Here is an 18,643-nt window from a genome sequence, read left to right as displayed (position 1 = left end):
CTGCATGTTTTTTTGAGGTCTCATATTTTATCTAAAAAATTGATGCAAAATTTGCATTCAGTTCTCTTTTTTATCCATGTTTATTTTAATGTAAAAATAATTCTAAATTAATTGCCATCTCCAGATTATTTTTATCTTTAGACTTTACTGCATGTTTTTTTGAGGTTTCATATTTTATCTGAAAAATTCATGCAAAATTTGCATTCAGTTCTCTTTTTTATTCATGTTTATTTTAGGGTAAAAATAATTCTAAATTAATTGCCATGCTCCAGGAGTATGTGTAGTGTTTAACTTGTGGCCTGGTCTTTGTCTAAACTGGGGCATATACTTCCACAACTTGAGGAGGACAGTGGAGAGATGTGTGTGCATATATATATATATATATCTTGTGAACAGCAGAGTACCTTCTATGCAGTTTTGCTCATACTGTTGGCATTGGGGTTGTCAGAAACTTGCTGTGACATTATGGCACCTGAGGCAACTTTTCAGCAGGAGCAGGAGCTGTTTGTATGAGTTGTTTGTGTTTTGAGTATTGGTAGACAGAGGATAGAAAGATACTTAGGCATTTGAGTTAGGGAAGTTTAAATATTTACTGATTTTTAGAAGATACTATGGATGTCTTGGTTCATTTTGTGCTGTTATAGCGTAATACCACAGACTGGGTAATTGATAAAGAACAGAAATTTGTCACAATTCTGAAGGCTGAGAAGTCCAATATCAAGGTGCTGGCACCTGGTGAGGGCCTTTGTGCTGTGTTACCCGTGGTGAAAGGTAGAAGGGCAAGAGAGTGCTAGTGAGTGAGAGAGAGCAAGAGGGAGCTGAACTGCTCAGTGAAGCCCCTCTCTTGATAACTAACCCTCTCCCATGATAATGATATTAATCTATTCATGAGGGCAGAGCCCTCTTGACCTAATCACCTCTTATTATGCCCCCACGTCCCAACACTTTGGGATTGGGAACACATGAACTTTGGGGGACACATTCAGACCGTAACAATGGAAATGTTGTTTAGGAGGTTCAGATTAATTAATTAGCCTTTTCATGGGAAAACATCTCACAGTGACCAAATCAGAGAAAGACTTTTTAAAAAAGTCAAACCCAGATTTGTCTGGGGCTTCACTTTGATTACAGTAACTTAGATTCATATATAAAAATGATTCTGAACAAGAAATTTGTGGGAAAGATTCATTTTTTAAGGCTAGCATATTTAAATTATAAGTTTAGTTTCTTTATTTTCTGGCTTCTGGGACTATTAGATTTAAGTAAGCCCATATTTAGTCTCTATAAATCAGTCAGAGAAAGAACTCTTGAAATTTAATCTCATTTTTAAGTACCCCTGAAAAAGAAAACTATTTCAAATTCACATAATGGGAGGGAGGTAAAGACTTTTCCTCAGTTATAGACACATAGATTTTGCAGCTTTAGTTTTACAGCTTTAGTTATAGGTTAAAGTTAAGACAGAAGTTGGGTGTGATGGCACCTGCCTGTAGTCTGGCTACTTGGGAGGTTGAGGTGGGAGGATCGTTTGAAGCTAGTAGTTTGAGGCCAACCTGGACAATATAGTGACACCCGTTCTCAAAAAAAAGTTAACACAGAACATACTCACTGATCCATATTTCAAAGGGCAGTTATTCTTTCCAGTAGGCATGAAATATTTTTTAATTGATTTGCACTCCCAAGAAGGCAAACAGAACAGACAAGAAGTTGACCAATAAACCATATTCGCTGTAGTTTCTCACTCAGTAGAGAATAATACCCCATGATTCTGATGGATATCTTAGGAGGTCACACTATTAAACCAACTTTCTAGTTATGGCTACTAGCAAAGAGAAATAACTTATTGGTCCTGTGCAAACCAGAAATGAAAATAAAATCACAATCAGGAAAATCAAAACAATAGATAAAATGGCAGCAAAGGTAAAATTACTGCTTGGAATCACTTCTGGGGCCAAGAAAAATTGTACCTGAACTTAATACAGCTCATGAGTTGCACTTCTTGAACAGTGCAGTTTATGTGGCCCCAGAAGATGGATCTTCTTGGTCATCTTGGTGGATCTTCAAAGATGATGAAATACAATTTTCAAAAAGGTATAGAAACACACATACACATATACAGATATAAAAACATGACTCATATAGAATGACTACATGTCAAAGATTTATTTGACTCATTGAGGGACCTAGCAAGATTGTAAATCTGATTTTGTGCAAGTATTGTTCTCTTAGTTATGATACTAGGTTGTAGGTACTGAGGAGATTGTCCTTATAGAATACTTGCTGATGTGTTTAGGGATGAGGGCTCCTAACATCTAACTTCAGTTTCAGATAGTTCTGCAATAAAAGAAAAAAAGGTACGTGATTATGTGTTTGTATGGGAAAGGAATAGATAGAGCAAATGTGGCAAAATGGTCATTGTTGAACCTAGCTAATTATGTTGTGGGCTTGAAATTTTTCAAAACTGGGAAAATAGATATATATAAGGTTATATAGTTCAATTCCTGTTCCTCTTTTTCCCTCTATCCTGTTCCCTCCATCCATTATTCCCACTGCCGCATAGTTAATTTCCATTAATTTCTTGTTTTTTTTTCTTTCTTTGAAATAGAAGCAAATATGTACATACACAGCACACACACACACATTGCACATTCTCACTTCTCATTCTTACTGAAGTGGTAGTATGCTATTAATATATACAGTGTTGTGTACCTTCTTTTCTCATATAACAATGTATCCTGAAGATCTCTTCATCTTAATTCAGCAATAGGGAGACCATCCTTAGAGCTGCATTGTACTTCACTGTGTAAGTCACAGTTTATTGCTGTCTCCTATTGCTGGATACTTGAATGTTTCCAAGGCTCACTATTATAAACAATGCTACAGTAAAAAATCAGGTACACAAGTTATCTTATACTTCAGCAGGTATCTTAGCTTAGGCTGCCATAAGAACACCATAGACTGGGTGGTTTAAACAACAGAAATTTATTTTCTGATCGTTCTGGAGCCTGGAAATCCAAGGTCAGGGTGCCAGTATGGTCATATTCTGGTGAGATTTACAGATGGCCTTCTCTCTATGTCCTCATATGGTGAACAGCAAGAGCAAGCCCTCTGGTGTCTCTTCTTGTAAGGGAACTAATCCCCTATGAGGCCCCACCTTCATGACCTCATCTAAACCCCATTATTTTCCAAAGGTCCCGTGTTCAAATACCATCACATTAGGAGTTAGGGATTCAAAATATGAAATTTGGGGAGCACAGTCCTGTATAGCAGCAGGTATATCTTAAATAAATTAATAGAAATGGGATTGCCAATAGCAAAATATAAATACGTCTGTAATTTGTTACATATTTGGATTGTTGATCCACTTGGAATTTATCCTGATGTGTGGTGCTAGATATGGATCCAGTTTTTAAAGTCTTCTTCCAAATGGCTAGCCAGTTGTCCCCAAACCATTTATTATAATAGCCTTGTTTACCTCACTGATCTGAGATTCTGACTTTATCACACATTAGATTCACGGTATATATTGGGATCTATTTCTGCTTTTATTGTTTCATTGACTTGTTTATTTGTTCATACTCCAGTTCCATATCATTTTAGTTATTTATACTTTAGACTGTTTTAATGTCTGATAGGTATTATCTTTCATTTTTTGAATTTTTCTGCCTGTCCTTGCTTGTTTCCTGAATTTTTTCATTTTCTGAATTTTCCTGACTATTCTTGCATATGTTTCTTCATATGAATTTTCTTTTGTTTAACTATGATGGAAAACATATATAAAAGTGTAGTGTATAACTATGATGGTCAAACATATATAAAAGTATTAATCATTGAATTTCTGTTACCCAGCTTAAGTGATTATCAGTATTTCGCTATTTTGTGTTTTAGCTATTTCTCCTTTCCTCCTTATTTTTTTGGAGTATTTTACAACTATCTTATGTATCATTTCATTCTTAAGTTTTTTAGCCTGTGTCTCTAAGAGATAAAGATTTAAAAAATTTAAAAAACAAAAATTTAAAAAATTAAGAAATTTTGCTAGATGGGTCATTATCCCAATCTAGCAAAATTAATATGAATTAGTAGTTAATAGTCATAATCCAGTATTATCCACATCTAGTTTAGTTTTCCCTGATTTTTTTCTCAGGGGTCTTGGTTTGTTCAAATCAGGATCCACACAAAGTCCTCACTTTGCATTTGATTGATATGCCCTCTTAATCTTTAATTTGTAACAGCCTCCTCTTTCCCAACTTCTGTGTTGAGTTTTCTTCACTTTTTCTTGTTCTGTATGTTTTTTACTATGATTTCTGTGATGTCTGTTTTCCCTTTTGCTCCTTGTATAGATGTCTCAGTCTTGCTTTCTTAAATAAATTTGTATTTTTCTTTACTTTTGTGAGTTCTGTCACTTCCCGTTTCATAGTCTTTTGCTATTTGGCTATCATTCTCTCTGGTTTAGGCCATCCAGTCCTCTGTTCTTTTGGTACTATCATTGTGTTCTTAAATGTTTTAGTTTAGTTTAGTTTTTAGCGTGCTGTTTTCATCTACTTTGCGGCAATATTTCTTTGGTGAGCTTTCATTATCTACTGGAAAGATATACTGCTTGTTTTCAGTTTTTTACCTTATGTTTTTTTTCTATTGAGAGATGAGTTGCCTTTTCAGTTACTTATGTTTGAATGAGATTGATTTTGCTGGAGGTTCCTGTGCGGGGAAATGGGCAGGGTTAGCTTTACAAGCATCATTGTGTTAAGGGCTCCCTCCTAAGGTCCACTTCTCTGGCTTTTAAAGCCTACCCTGGATTAGGAAGAATCCCACTACCTCTGTACCTGTGCTTCCCTGAATTCCTCACAGCCTTTGCATTTCAAGTTGATGCATCTACTTTTAGGGTTTATATTTTGCTGGCATTTTCTGAGTGCTTATGCCCTTTCTTCTCCCTCCCTACTTTTCTGTTCTCTCTTTCTGCTTCCCCTAGCAACCCTGTCTTTTTAGTTAATCTGTCTGTTTTTCTCAGCAGCTCTCTTGGGATGAGGCCCCTCAGCGTCACATTTTTTTCTGTGGTCCCCTGGCGGCATGATAGGGGCCAGTTGGCTTTGCCTTTACCGTCACCTGGCAAGGTTTTCTCATCCTGTTTTGTTGTTTTCAGATTTGCTTAAAGTAGCTTTAACCTAGGGTGGCACCCTTAGCACTTCCCTTTCTTCCCCCTCTGTGTATGGCGTACCTACGGTTCTGGTACTAGTGTTTGCTATTTGGGGGAGGGTTCAACCACATTTACAAATCAAATTTGATTTACAAATTTAAAAAGTGATTTAAATTTGTGCAATTTCCCATTTCCTAGTTTACACTGAAGGGTAGCTTTTGTTTTGTTTTGGTTATCTTTCTCTAAGCATGATACCAGCTTTGGAGGTTAAGATTTTTATCATGTTAAGGAACTATAATTTCTATTTTACTAAGATTTTAAGAGATCAAGAATATTGAATTTTATCAAATACTTTTTCAACATCTGTGGAGAAATTTGATTTTTTAACTTATTAGTTTGGAGAATTATATAAGTAGATTTTCTAGTATTAAACCATTTTTGTATTCTTGTAATTTTGGTGTTTTAGATTTGCTTTATCTCTTCATCTGGTCATTTTATAGATGTAGATGCTTTCTATATGCCTGAGAATATAATATATTCTCTATTTGTGGAGTCTAGTGTTCTCTATGTCTGGTAAACCAAACTTGTTAATTGTGTTGCTCAAATCTTCTATAATCTTACACTTTTTTTTTTTTTTTTTTTTTTTTTTTGAGACGGAGTCCTGCTCTGTCACCCAGGCTGGACTTTTTTTTAATCTGGTCCAGCCATCGCTGAGACAGATATGTTAAAATCTTCCACTTTGATTATGGGTAAATGTATCAATTTCTCATTATAATTGTTTATATAGATACTATTACATGCAAAATATAAGAAATTTTACATCTTTCTGACAAATTGACAAATATTAAAAGATTATGTATTATATTTATCCCTAATAATGCTTTTGGCCTTATTGTCTATTTTATGTGGTGTCACTATACCTAATACCACCTAAATTTGTATGTGGCTTATGTTCATTTTTTTATAAGGCCAAACTTAAAAAAAAATTTCTTACTGATGTTGACATGTTCACTTCCTGTGTTGTTGGATAATTTTTTTCAGATCTACCCTTTCACTGAGAGTTAGGCCCTTTGAGGTTCCTGCCTTTATGTGAAGGAGTGAAAGAGGTGCATCTCACTTCTCTGTGTTGTGTGGTTTCAAGACCCTTGTTTCAGGTCTCCATGAGGGCCTTTACTAAGTTTTAATTGCTAATTCTTTGGATGTAGAAATAACCCAACAGCCAGACAGGGCACAGTGGCTCATGCCTGTAATCCCAGCACTTTGGGAAGCTGAGTTGGGCAGATCACTTAAGATCAGGAGTTGGAGACTGGCCTGGCCAATATGATGAAACCCGATGTCTACCAAAATGTACAAAAATTAGCTTGGCGTGGGGGTGCATGCCTGTAATTCCAGCTTCTTGGAAGGCTGAAGTGGGAGAATTGCTTGAACCTGGGAGGTGGAGGTCACAGTGAGCCGAGATCGCGCCACTGTGCTCCAGCCTGGGCGTCAGAGTGAGACTCTGTCTAAAAAAAGGAAAGAAAAAAAGAAAGAACCCAACAGCCAGCTTTCTTCAATGTCAGTTTATACTGATTGGCTCATGGATTTCTTTTATTATCTTGATAATTTGCCTGTGTGTTTATAGGGATAGCTGTGATGTATTATCCTTCAGTTTTTGGGTATTTTGTGATAGGAGAATTTCCAGGTAATCCTGTCAGCCACATTGCTGGAAATGCAGGTCTTCAAATTAAAGATTTTTTTTTTGAAACCAGTGCTTAAATACTTGGTGGGGAAAGAGAAAGAAAATCATCTCCCTCTTTTTTTTTGTTGTTGACATTTTTCTTTTTAGCATGCAGCAGAACTGATTAAAACAGTGGCATCTCGCTATGATGAATATGTTAATGTGAAGGATTTTTCTGACAAAATCAATCGTGCCCTTACTGCAGCAAAGAAGGATAATGACTTCATTTATCATGATCGAGTTCCAGACCTTAAAGATCTAGATCCTATTGGCAAAGCCACACTTGTGAAATCTACCCCAGTCAATGTACCCATCAGTCAGAAATTTACTGGTATGTCAGTTATTCAGACACACTTTTATCTCATTTTTCTCCAGTTTACTCTGTTTTTCCTAGCTAAAAATCACATAATTGCTGTTGTATGCTTTGAATATAATTTGTATTCATGTTGTTTAAAATGAATATGAGAATAAATATTGTATTGTGTCAGTGCAATGTTAAGATGGGAAGTAAACAATAATAAAGCATATGTAAAGTATACAATAGTTAGAAGACTTGAAACTGTGTTTGATTAAGACTGTAGCACTTGTCATTTTGTTAACTTAACATTTGTTATTTAAGATGCTGCCATTAAAAATAAACAAATATGGCCGGATGTGGTGGCTCACACCTGTAATCCTAGCACTTTGGGAGGCTGAGATGGGTAGATTCCTTGAGCTCAGGAGTTAGAGACCAGCCTGCGTAACTGGCGAAACCCTGTCTCTACCAAAAAAAAAAAAAAAAAATTAACTGGGCTTGGTGATGCGTGCCTGTGGCTTTAGCTACTTTGGAGGCTGAGGTGGGAGGCTCGTTTGAGCCCAGGAGGTGGAGGTTGCAGTGAGCTGAGACCATGCCACCATACTCCAGCCTGGGTGCCAGAGTGAGATCTTTTCTCCAAAATAAATAAATAAATAAATAAATAAAATAAAATAAATAGAAATATAAAAATAAACCACAAAAATATTTCCTTTTTTTTCTTTTTTTTTTTTTTTTTGAGACGGAGTCTCACTCTTGTTGCCCAGGCTGGAGTGCAATGGCACTATCTCCCTCACTGCAACCTCTGCCTCCTGGGTTCAAATGATTCTCCTGCCTCAGCCTCCCGAGTAGCTGGGACTACAGGCGCCCGCCACCATGCCCAGCTAATTTTGTATTTTTAGTAGAGACGGGGTTTCTCTGTGTTGGTCAGGCTGGCTGGGAACTCCCGACCTCAGGTGATCCACCTGCCTCGGCCTCCCAAAGTGCTGGGATTACAGGCATGAGCCACCATGCCTGACCTGTTTCTTTAAACATGTAAACTTCTGGAGTGGTATTTGTATGAGATAAATAAATGTTATGACATTGTAGATGTATACAACAGATGGTAGCCTCTAGCTGAGATCCCAAGGAGAATATTCTGTTACTGGGAAAGGGTGATTATATGTTTATTTAGCAAACACAAAGTGTTTACCATGTGCTAGGCACTCTTTAAGCACTTTACAAATATTAGCTCATTAGTTTTCACAAGTGTCCTGAGATGGGTACTGTTATTATCCCTATTTGATGAGGATACTGATGCACAGAGTGGTTAAGTAATTTCCTCAAGGTCACATAACTAGGAAGTGTTGGAGCCAGGAATGGAATCCTGCTGCCGTGACCCACTCAGTCAATTTTTTTTTTTTTTTTTGAGACTGAGTCTTGCTCCGTTGCCCAGGCTGTGGTGCAGTGGCACAATCTCGGCTCACTGCAACCCCCGCCTCCTAGGTTCAGACGATTCTTCTGCCTCAGCCTCCCCAGTAGCTGGGACTACCGGCTCCTACCATTACACCGGCTAATTTTTGTATTTTTAGTAGAGATGGGGTTTCGCCAAGTTGGCCAGACTGGTCTTGAACTCCTGACCTCAGGTGAGCCACCTGCCTCGGCCTCCCAAAGTGCTGGGATTACAGGCCTTAGCCACTGCTCCCGGCCCCTCATTCAGTTTAATCAACAAATGAACAGTGTCACTGAAGATCCTTCAAACTCAATGATGAACACATCTGAAAAAGTTAAAGAAAATTAAGTTAAAAGAAGAAACTTTTCACTGTCGCCATTGTCCATGAATGTAGTGATCTGATAATTCTCTTTATCATTGTGCTTTAAATAGTGATTTAGTTTTGATCTTTAAATGTCAATAGACTATTGATATTTTGATCTTTAAATATCAAATATTTATAGACTGTGAATATTGGAAAGAAAATATGAACAGTCACTTTTACAGTTTGGGTTTTTGTCTTAAAATTTTTTTGTAATTTCTCTTCCTAATTTTAGATCTATTTGAGAAGATGGTTCCTGTGTCAGTGCAGCAGTCTTTGGCTGCCTATAATCAGAGGAAAGCCGATTTGGTTAACAGATCAATTGCTCAGATGAGAGAAGCCACCACTTTGGCAAATGGGTAGGTAGAGCTTAATTTTAGAGCCTAAAGTTTTCCATTTGATTGTTCTTTAGTTTATGAACATTTTAGTTTCTGAGCTTAGAGCTAAATGTCAAGAGTATATAAAATAGAAAATGTAGACACACACAACTATTTTTGGTGGACACCGTATTTATGGAGCTCTAGCAAATATAGTTGGAAGAAATTATAGAAACAAGGTGAGGATATTTGACTAAAAATTTGTATTTTAAGAGATACTTATTTGGGGGAAATGAGAAGTAGAAATGAACTCAGATACATGGTACGTTTAGTGTTCTGAACCAATTTTTGTTTCTGATGGATTGAATACTAAGGAAATAATTCATTGGTTTAAAAAAATTTTAGGTATATTTTGCACACACAAAATACACCTATTCTAAGTACACAGTTCAATTATTAGATGTATATGTGTGTGTGTGTGTGTGCGTATGTGTATATATATTTTTGTTTTTTGGGACAGGGTTTTATTGTCACCAGGCTGGAGTGCAGTGGTGTAAACATTAAACATGGCTCACTGCAGTCTAAACCTTCTGGGCTCAGGTGATCCTCCTGCCTCAGCCTCCTGTGTAGCTGAGGCCACAGGTGCAAGCCACCACACCTGGCTAATTTTTTGATTTTTTTATAGAGATGTGATCTCACTTTGTTGCCCAGGCTGTTCTTGAACTCCTGGGCTCCTGGTCTTGAACTCCTGGGCTCAAGTGATCCTCCTGCCTTGACCTCCCAAAGTGCTGGGATTACAGGCATGAGCCACCATGCCTGGCCATTTAGTTAGTTTTGATAAATGTATGTACCCATGTAACCGGCACTATGATTAAGATAGAGTACATTACTGTTACCCTAAAAAAATTCTCTCATGCCCCTTTCCCAGTCCTCCTTCTCCTGACCCCTGGCTACTATTGATCTGCTCCCTGTCTTAAGTTTAGTTTTACTTTTTATACAATTTAAAATACGTGTAATCATTCTAGCATATACATATACAGTGCTTACAGTATGTACAGTATATACTTAGAATGTGTTTTGCTTTTTTTCACTTAGCTACTGTTTTTGAGATTCATCTATATTATGTGTATCAGTTTGAGTCTTTTCTATGGCTGAGCAATATTCCATTTTATGGTTATAGAGCAGTATTCCATTTTATGGTTATAGAGCAGTTTGTTAACTCTTTCACCTGTTAATGGACATTTCAGTTTCTGTGAACATTCATGTATAAATCTTCGCGTGGACATATTTTAGTTCTCTTGGGTTAAATACTTAGGAGTGGAATTGTTAGGTTGTGTGGTTAGCATATTTAACTTTATACGAAATTGCCAGGTTGTTTTCCAAAGTGGTTGTTCCATTTTATATCGCTATCTGCACTGTTTGAGAAATACAGTTGTTCTGCATCCTCACCAGTACTTGGTACTGTCAGTCTTATTAGTTTTAGCTACTTTAGTGTGTGTGTAGCAGAATGTCACTGTGATTTAATTTGCGTTCTCCTAATTACTAATGATACTGAACAGCTTTTCATGTGCTTACTAGCCATTCATATATTTTCTGTAAAGTGTCTGTTGAAATCTTTTTCTCAGTTTTTAAAACTGAGTTTTTCTTAATATTTAAAGAGTTCTTTACATATTTTGGAGGCAAGTCCTTTGTCAGATACGTATAATTGAGAATATAGTTGACCCTGAACAACATAGGGGTTATGGATGCTGACCCCCCTGCACAGTCAAATCTGCATATAACTTCTGAGTCCCCAAAACTTAACTACTGATAGCCTGCTGTTGACCAGAAGCCTTACTGATAACATAAACAGTCAACGCATATTTTATATATGTATTATATAGTATATTCTTAAATAAGCTAGAGAAAAAATGCTATTAAGAAAATCTTAAGGAAGAGAAAATATATTTACTATGATTAAATGGAAATGGATCATCATAAAGGTCTTCGTCCTTGTCTAGTTCATGTTTGAGTAGGCTGAGGAAGAGGAAGGAGGGTTGGTCTTGCTGTCTTACAGGTGGCAGAGGTGAAGGAGGTGCAAGTCCACATATACATGGACTCACGTAGTTGAAATCTGTGTTGTTCAAGGGCCAACTGTATTTCTCTTGTAGTTGGCTTGCCTTTTCATGTTTTTAGTTTTGATTAATGCGTGGATTTTACCATCATTTTTCTCTAACAAGAAAGGAATGTAAGTTTACTTTAGCATACGATAAACAGGCAGTGTGAGATTTTACAGAGCTTATTTTCTGAGGAGTTCATTGTATTACATCATTTCATTTGCCTTTTTGTCTTTACATAGTAGATAGGGATATGTACCTCCCTTCCCCATCATGTAAATGAAATAACTGAGGAATTGTTATTGTGCTACAAAACTGAGAACAGATTAAGATTCTGTAATGAATACTTAGATCATCTATTTTCTGTTGACATTTTGCCTAGTTGATGTGAAATTATAACTATTGATTCTGTTGAAAGAGAGCAAAAAAGAAAAAAATAACTAGTGTATTGTTTCTGACTTGTTAGAGATGCTGTAACAATCAAAAGTATAAAAGACTGCTTTTTTAGGATAGAATTTTTGACTTTTAATTACTTTGAAAGAAGCTTGAACTGTAAGCCAACAATACCTAATATATTTTAATGTGGTCATAGTTTTTCTTATTTTTTGGCTTTTTTTTTTTTTTTCCAAGACGGAGTCTCACTCTGTCGCCCAGGCTGGAGTGCAGTGGTGAGATCTTGGCTCACTGCAACCTTTGCCTCCTGGCTTCAGGTGATTCTTGTGCCTCAACCTCCCAAGTAGCTGGGATTATAGATGCCCACCACTACGCCTGACTGATTTTTGTATTTTTAGTAGAGATGGGGTTTCACCATGTCAGCCAGGCTGGTATCAAATTCCTGACCTCAGGTGATCCGCCCGCCTTGGCCTCCCGAAGTGCTGGGATTACAGGTGTGAGCCACTGCACCAGCCTATTTTTTGGCTTTTAATTCTGAACTGTGAACTTCATTTTTTAATGATTTTGGTTTAATTTTATCATTCACTGATTTTTTTGTTTTTCTGTTAATCTTTGCTTTGTTTTTCATTGATAGGGCTTATCCAGTTTTTCTGGGTGCTAACTCCATTGCTGTTGATTTGGTTATAGAAGATTAAATTAAATAAAGTAAATATTGATGAGGAGTTAAATTGTTTTAGACTTCAATATAACATAGTATCTCATTTTTTCAGGGTGCTAGCTTCCCTTAATCTTCCAGCAGCAATTGAAGATGTGTCTGGAGACACTGTACCTCAGTCTATATTGACTAAATCCAGATCTGTGATTGAACAGGGAGGCATCCAGACTGTTGATCAGTTGATTAAAGAACTGCCTGAATTACTGCAGCGAAATAGAGAAATCCTAGATGAGGTATGTTTTATAAGATTTGCTTTTCAAGTATAAACACTGTGATCCCTTGATGTCCAGCAGGGATTGGGACTGGAGACTTCCTCATGCTAGTGCTCACAGTGTAGTTAGTATTCATCACTTTGGTGAATTTACTGTGGCCCAGAGCATTCCCTTTAGCATAAGAGAAATTCTGTTTGAGTGAGAATGGGTTTCATTCTTATCTTAAGGGTAAGTAAGTACACATTAATGAAACTCAAATGACCACTGTGTAAAACTAGTATACTATGAGAAATCAACTATCATACAAACTGTTCAGTCTTTGTAATTATTGATTTATTTTATACATAGCATGTAGCAAGATTTTTCTTTTTAATTTAATTTGTCTTAACCTGGAAGGTTAAACCCGTTAATTTATCCCTAATTTCTTAAAATATATTAAATATATTTATTTTATATTATTTATCTTATAATTCCAATATCTGTAGTTTTTGTGGGCTTGATTCTATGATTTGTAATTTTTGCTGATTTTTGCTTATGGTAGCTTGTTTTCTCTTGTGTTCAGTTTTTTTGTTACTGTTTTTTAAAACTTTAAAAAATAGTTTCAGATTTACAGAGACTTTGCAAATTTAGTATAGAAAGTTCCTGTATATTTTTCACCTAGTTTCCCTGAAAGTTAAAATCTTATGTGGTCATGGCACATTTGTTAAAACTAGGAAATTGACACTGGTACAGTATTATTACTCAGATTTTACCAGTTATTCCACCAGTGTTCCTCCTTCTGTTCCAAGATCCAGTACAGAATACTGAATTCCATTTAGTGTTCAGTGAGTTTTGATTGTGCATTCATATTTCCGGTAATTTATTTGTGGGAATTCATTGAGATCTGGGTTTAAGGTGAATTCTAGAAAGAATTTGTGTTTGCTTCTGCCATAAAAAGGCATTATATACCTGGCACCTCCTCAAACTTAAGAGGTTTTTTCCTTTCTTTTATAATCTTTTAATTATAGTAGTAATTTATCTTAGGACTTTGTGTCACACAGATAGTGTGGTTTCTAGTCCCAAGTTCAGGCTTTTGATCAGGAATCTCAGATAATACTTCTTTTTTTTTTCTTTTTTCTTTAAAGCCGAGGTCCAGACAGGCATGTTTTCTTCTGTAGGGCAGTTTTCTGTTTTAAAAATTCATCCACTGAGAATCACCTATTTGGAAGTATACCAGTTTGAGGGTGGAGAGTGCTTTTGATCTGACCTCTCACCTTTTATTGTCCCTACCTATGTTTCTTGTTGACTTTTCATGTTCTAAATTCACAATCCAAGTCAATGGTGAACTACACAGCTGCTGAACTATGGATGGTGGGCCAGTGCTGGCTTGTGACCTACTTTTGTGTGGTTCACTAGTTAAGGATAATTTTTATCTTTTTAGAGCATTGTCAAAAAAGAAGAATTCTATCATAGACTGTGGCCCACAAAGCCTCAAATATTTACTCTGTGGTGTGTGACAGAAGTTTGCTATTCTTTGTCCTAAGCTATCAGGGATTGTCATATATTGTTGGTGCTAGCACTGTGTCTACTGGTAGATTAGTATTTCCTTGTGTTTCTGGCCCCCTACTGTCCTGTCATCTACGCATTAAAAAGGCATTTAAAAATATATTAAACATAATTTTCTGTTTGTTGTATTGGAATGAAAGTCTAAATCTTTTATTTTTTAATGTAATTGATCAATTTTCCCCTCTGTTTTGTTTATGGCTTCCATTTATTTATTTTAATCTTAAAACTGTCTTTAAATTGCTATATGGATGTAAATAGTCTCTTATTTATTCTTCCTTTTTTTTTTTTTTACTGAGAAAGGTGATAGCTAATTCACTCTTAAATTTAGAAGACTTTTTGTTAAATGCATTATAACTTAGATGTCTGCAAGAAAAAAGTCAATTTATATTCTAACCTAGTATTCCCATCTCACCAAATTCTCACTTATATTGTGTATGAACATTTATTAAATGCATTAAATTTTTTATACCAGAAATGACATTTCAGGGTTCTTTTTGCTTCCTTTTAAAGTCATTAAGATTGTTGGATGAAGAAGAAGCAACTGATAATGATTTAAGAGCAAAATTTAAGGAACGCTGGCAAAGGACACCATCTAATGAACTGTATAAGCCTTTAAGAGCAGGTAAAAATGTGTATAAATGACCTTCATTTGAATAAATTCCCAATTTGGACCCACATTTTTGCTTGATTAAATTAGGCTCAGTTGTAAAATCGTTTTTACCGAAACTGTTTTTCCTCAGTTTTAGTATAAAGATTAAAAAAGTTCACAAAAGTAATATGCCAATTGTCAGAAGTACATATTCTTAAGAAGGGTATAAAGTGAAAAGTTAAATTGATCCTCCAACTTTCGTTTTCTATTCCAAGCTCTGTGCATGTTTTATTTTATTTATTTTTTTTGAGACAAGGTCTCGCTCTGTCACTCAGGCCGGAGTGCAGTGGCAGGATCACAGCTTGCTGCAGCCCCAACCTCCAGGGCTCAGGCAATCCTTCTACCTCAGACTCCTGAGTAGCTGACACTGTAGACATGTGCTACCACGCCCGGCTAATTTATATTTTTTGCAGAGACGAGGTTTTACCATGTTGCCCTGACTTGTCTTGAACTCCTGGGCTCAAGTGATCCACCTGCCTCCACTTCCCAAAGTGATGAGATTACAGGCTTGAATCACCATGCCTTGCCCCTGTGCATATTTTAAAAACATAAATGAGAGCATATTACATTTATGGCTTTGTAATTTTTTTTCATTTAGTAGTGAATCCTGGGTGGTAAAAAAGAAAAATGAGCTTTAAGTTATTTTGAGGCCAAATTTATGCTTCTTAAGACATTGATTATTAAGGTTTTGTGCTTGCTGAGATAAATGCTGTCTTCATGGTGGCTGGAGATTAGTTTTATTTATCTTTGTAAAAAGTTTGTATATTATTGAGATTTTTCTAAATATCTTTTTTTTAAGTCACATTGCTCTTTTGAGAGATGAATACTTTTAAAATAAATGGACCAATTTTTAGAGAGAGTGATTTCTTCCTACATTCATGAGTTGTAGGAGAAGATTAATATTTATTAGCTTTTATTTGGCAGGTAGTAACCACCAATTGTATTTTAAGGTATAGCTATGCTTTTGATTTTATAAGTGATTTTGTCATCTTTCCAAAAACGAGAACGCAAAGACTGTTAGGAGCTGTTTTTATTATTAAGTGAATTGGGATCTATAGAAGGGGAAGATAAGTAAAGTTGGAGACTAGAACTCAACATATAACCAGCCCATAAATGTTGCTGTTAGAATCACTTCTGTGCTCTGCAAACTTTTATTTTCTCCCAGAGGGAACCAACTTCAGAACAGTTTTAGATAAAGCTGTGCAAGCAGATGGACAAGTGAAAGAATGTTACCAGTCTCATCGTGACACCATCGTGCTTTTGTGTAAGCCAGAGCCTGAGCTGAATGCTGCCATCCCTTCTGCTAATCCAGCAAAGACCATGCAGGGCAGTGAGGTAAGAAGGGCACTTTGATATGGGTTGTCATCTGCTTAAGAAAACCACATTCAAGCCATTTTATATAATGAACTGCCAATTTCTTATTGTCATCTTTAAAAAATGCAGAAATAAATTGGGGTTGTTATATTTAAAGTAGCATATAGACTGTATAATAGGTAATTATACTAATATTAACTGTCCTGTAATAGTAACTTCCATTTATTGAATGCCCTTTTTTGAACTAAATTTTAGATACTTCATAGGTCAACAGTATTTAATTTGGGTTTTATAAAAGAGAGAAGCTTGGAAGTATAGAAATTTCCTGAAATGAAAGGACTGGGTATGGCCAGATACACAAATTCTTTATTTCTTACATTATTCTATACTCCCTTCCACCTTGTTTCACCGGGACTACCTTTGAAAGAAAGATTGACAAGGTGTGCATGTTAATAAATGGATAGCACCATCATGGTATTTCTACTGATGACAGGAAAGAGAAAATTGAATAGTAGGGCATCTGATTTGGAAAGTCCTAAAAGAAGAGAAAGTGCAAGTATAATTTAATGGCCTGTCACGGGGAGGTAGGGTAAGTTAGTAGGAAGAGATAGAGGTCCCAAATCTCTGCACAGGAAAACAAGCCAAAGGGCAAGAAATAACTGCTGAAAACTTCTTGAAAAAAGTGTATTTCCTGGGATAGTAAGTTCTGAAAAGTATGAGTTTTGTTCTTTATTTGTCTTTCCATAGAAGCATTTTATATATTTCAAAAATTCCAAGACCTACTGGATGTCTGCTCTGTGTAAGGCACTATGGTAGGTACATTGGAAAATTAACATACAAATTATACACAGGCTTTACCCTCAATTTATGATCCATTGTGGAATATTAGTCATGTACAAGGATGACTGTAATATAGGGAAGAAGTTTAAAAATGTCACAGGGAAAGTATAGGAAGTATGTTATGAGGATTTAGATGAAGTACTTAAATTTCAGTAATTTGGAGTAGTTCTCTTCAGAGGCTTCTTAAGAGATTGGCACATTATGAGAACAGAGTGGATAGGCAGAAAAAGTAAAGTGTAGGATCGGAGAAGGGCTGAGTAGTGGCTGTGTCTAGAGAGTTACCCGAGGTACAGAGGATCTGCAAACACAGCATTTACTCCTGATTTCTCGTGACAGAAGGTTTATAGACATGTTTAGAATGGCTGGAATCTGTTTTTTTTTTTATTTATTCACCAAGTGTTTGAAGGCCTACTATTCCAGAACAGTGCTGAGTACCTTGGTCCCTAACATAAAGAGACAACTGCTCTGGGTTACCTTTAGTATAGGGTAAATGCACAGGTACTGGGCACCTCTCAAAGGGAAGAGAAGGCTACGTAGTTGAATGTGCATTGAACCTGAATCTAATGGGGGAACCCAATGGGACAAGGAATGTGAGTTGTTGCTTTGAGGACATAGGGGAGAAAAGGGAGGTGGTCAGAAGATTAACTTGTGAAGAACAAAGAACCCTAAGAAGAAACTGCAGACCCTTGGAACAGCAATAAATTCTGGTACCTTTTTAATTTTAGAAAAAGATCTCTGTTTAGTACTCTCTTTGTATTCTTTTTGGTGTCTTGTACATGACTCAGAATTATGTGGTTTTCGTCCTTTGATTCTTCTGCTTTCAGTAGAAAAGCAAAAGTGGTTTGTGCTAAGCAAAATCTGCATTAGTATGCACTGATTTGTTGATATTTTATTCAGTTGTATCAGTTTTATTAATCCTTACTTGTGTTACACAGGAGAAAGGAACTTTTATAGTCAATATGAAGTAATTTTATGGAAGCTAGATTTTCTTGACGGGGTAACCACAAAAATTTCAGTACTCTCTATATATTCGTTTGTCATGTGCCTTAATCAAATAAGGCAAGCATCAGGTTTATCAAAGCTATTTCAGATGGTTGTCATAATAGTTGATGATGCATTTTAGCCAGAATTTTTATGATAAAAACTCAGTTTTTTGATTGCTGATTAGAGTGATGCAATGTACATGTTTTATTAAAAAGTCCAAGTTTGATGGTAGGGCTGTTTTTTCTTTTATTGTGAAGAAGCCTACTGTCTAGTTACTTATTTTCAGTCTCTTTGGGCATCTGGTTTTAGATATTGAGATACTCTGAAAAATTTTGCAGACTAGTGGTAATTTGTATTTAAAGATTTTTGTATTAAATACTTAGGATCACTGCTTGTGATTGGTTGCCTGTGATCTACTGTGGCCTGAAGTCTCGTCTATGGTTGGCTGGCCAAGCCTTGGCCCTAATGTATATAGTGCTGAGTCTAGCCAAAGGAAGGAACATCTATTTTTTTGCACAAGGATGATGTTCAGTTATACTCAAAGTGTTACATCTGCTGGGAGTAATGGAGGGAGTACCTTTAAAAAAAAAAACCCTTTACCTCCTTAGAGGTAGAGCATAAAGAGAATTGTTTAAAACCGTGTTCCCT

At 36.1% G+C, this 18,643-nt stretch overlaps 1 protein-coding gene across 2 annotated transcripts in view; it reads left to right on the top strand.

The window, feature by feature from the left end:
- The window catches only part of PDCD6IP (programmed cell death 6 interacting protein), a 69,386-nt gene that overhangs the window by 31,700 nt on the left and 19,043 nt on the right, over positions 1–18,643 (top strand). For both annotated transcript variants that reach the window (XM_055284124.2, XM_055284114.2), the window contains exons 8-12: positions 6,954–7,176; positions 9,166–9,289; positions 12,507–12,684; positions 14,719–14,830; positions 16,023–16,192. In XM_055284124.2, the coding sequence (XP_055140099.1) occupies positions 6,954–7,176; positions 9,166–9,289; positions 12,507–12,684; positions 14,719–14,830; positions 16,023–16,192 (807 nt within the window). The remainder of the gene's footprint in view (positions 1–6,953; positions 7,177–9,165; positions 9,290–12,506; positions 12,685–14,718; positions 14,831–16,022; positions 16,193–18,643) is intronic.

Source organism: Symphalangus syndactylus, chromosome 1, assembly GCF_028878055.3.
Source record: "Symphalangus syndactylus isolate Jambi chromosome 1, NHGRI_mSymSyn1-v2.1_pri, whole genome shotgun sequence".
Taxonomy (NCBI): Eukaryota; Metazoa; Chordata; class Mammalia; order Primates; family Hylobatidae; genus Symphalangus; species Symphalangus syndactylus.
Note: the sequence above shows the minus strand (reverse complement) of the source record. Positions and strands in the feature narration are given on the sequence as shown.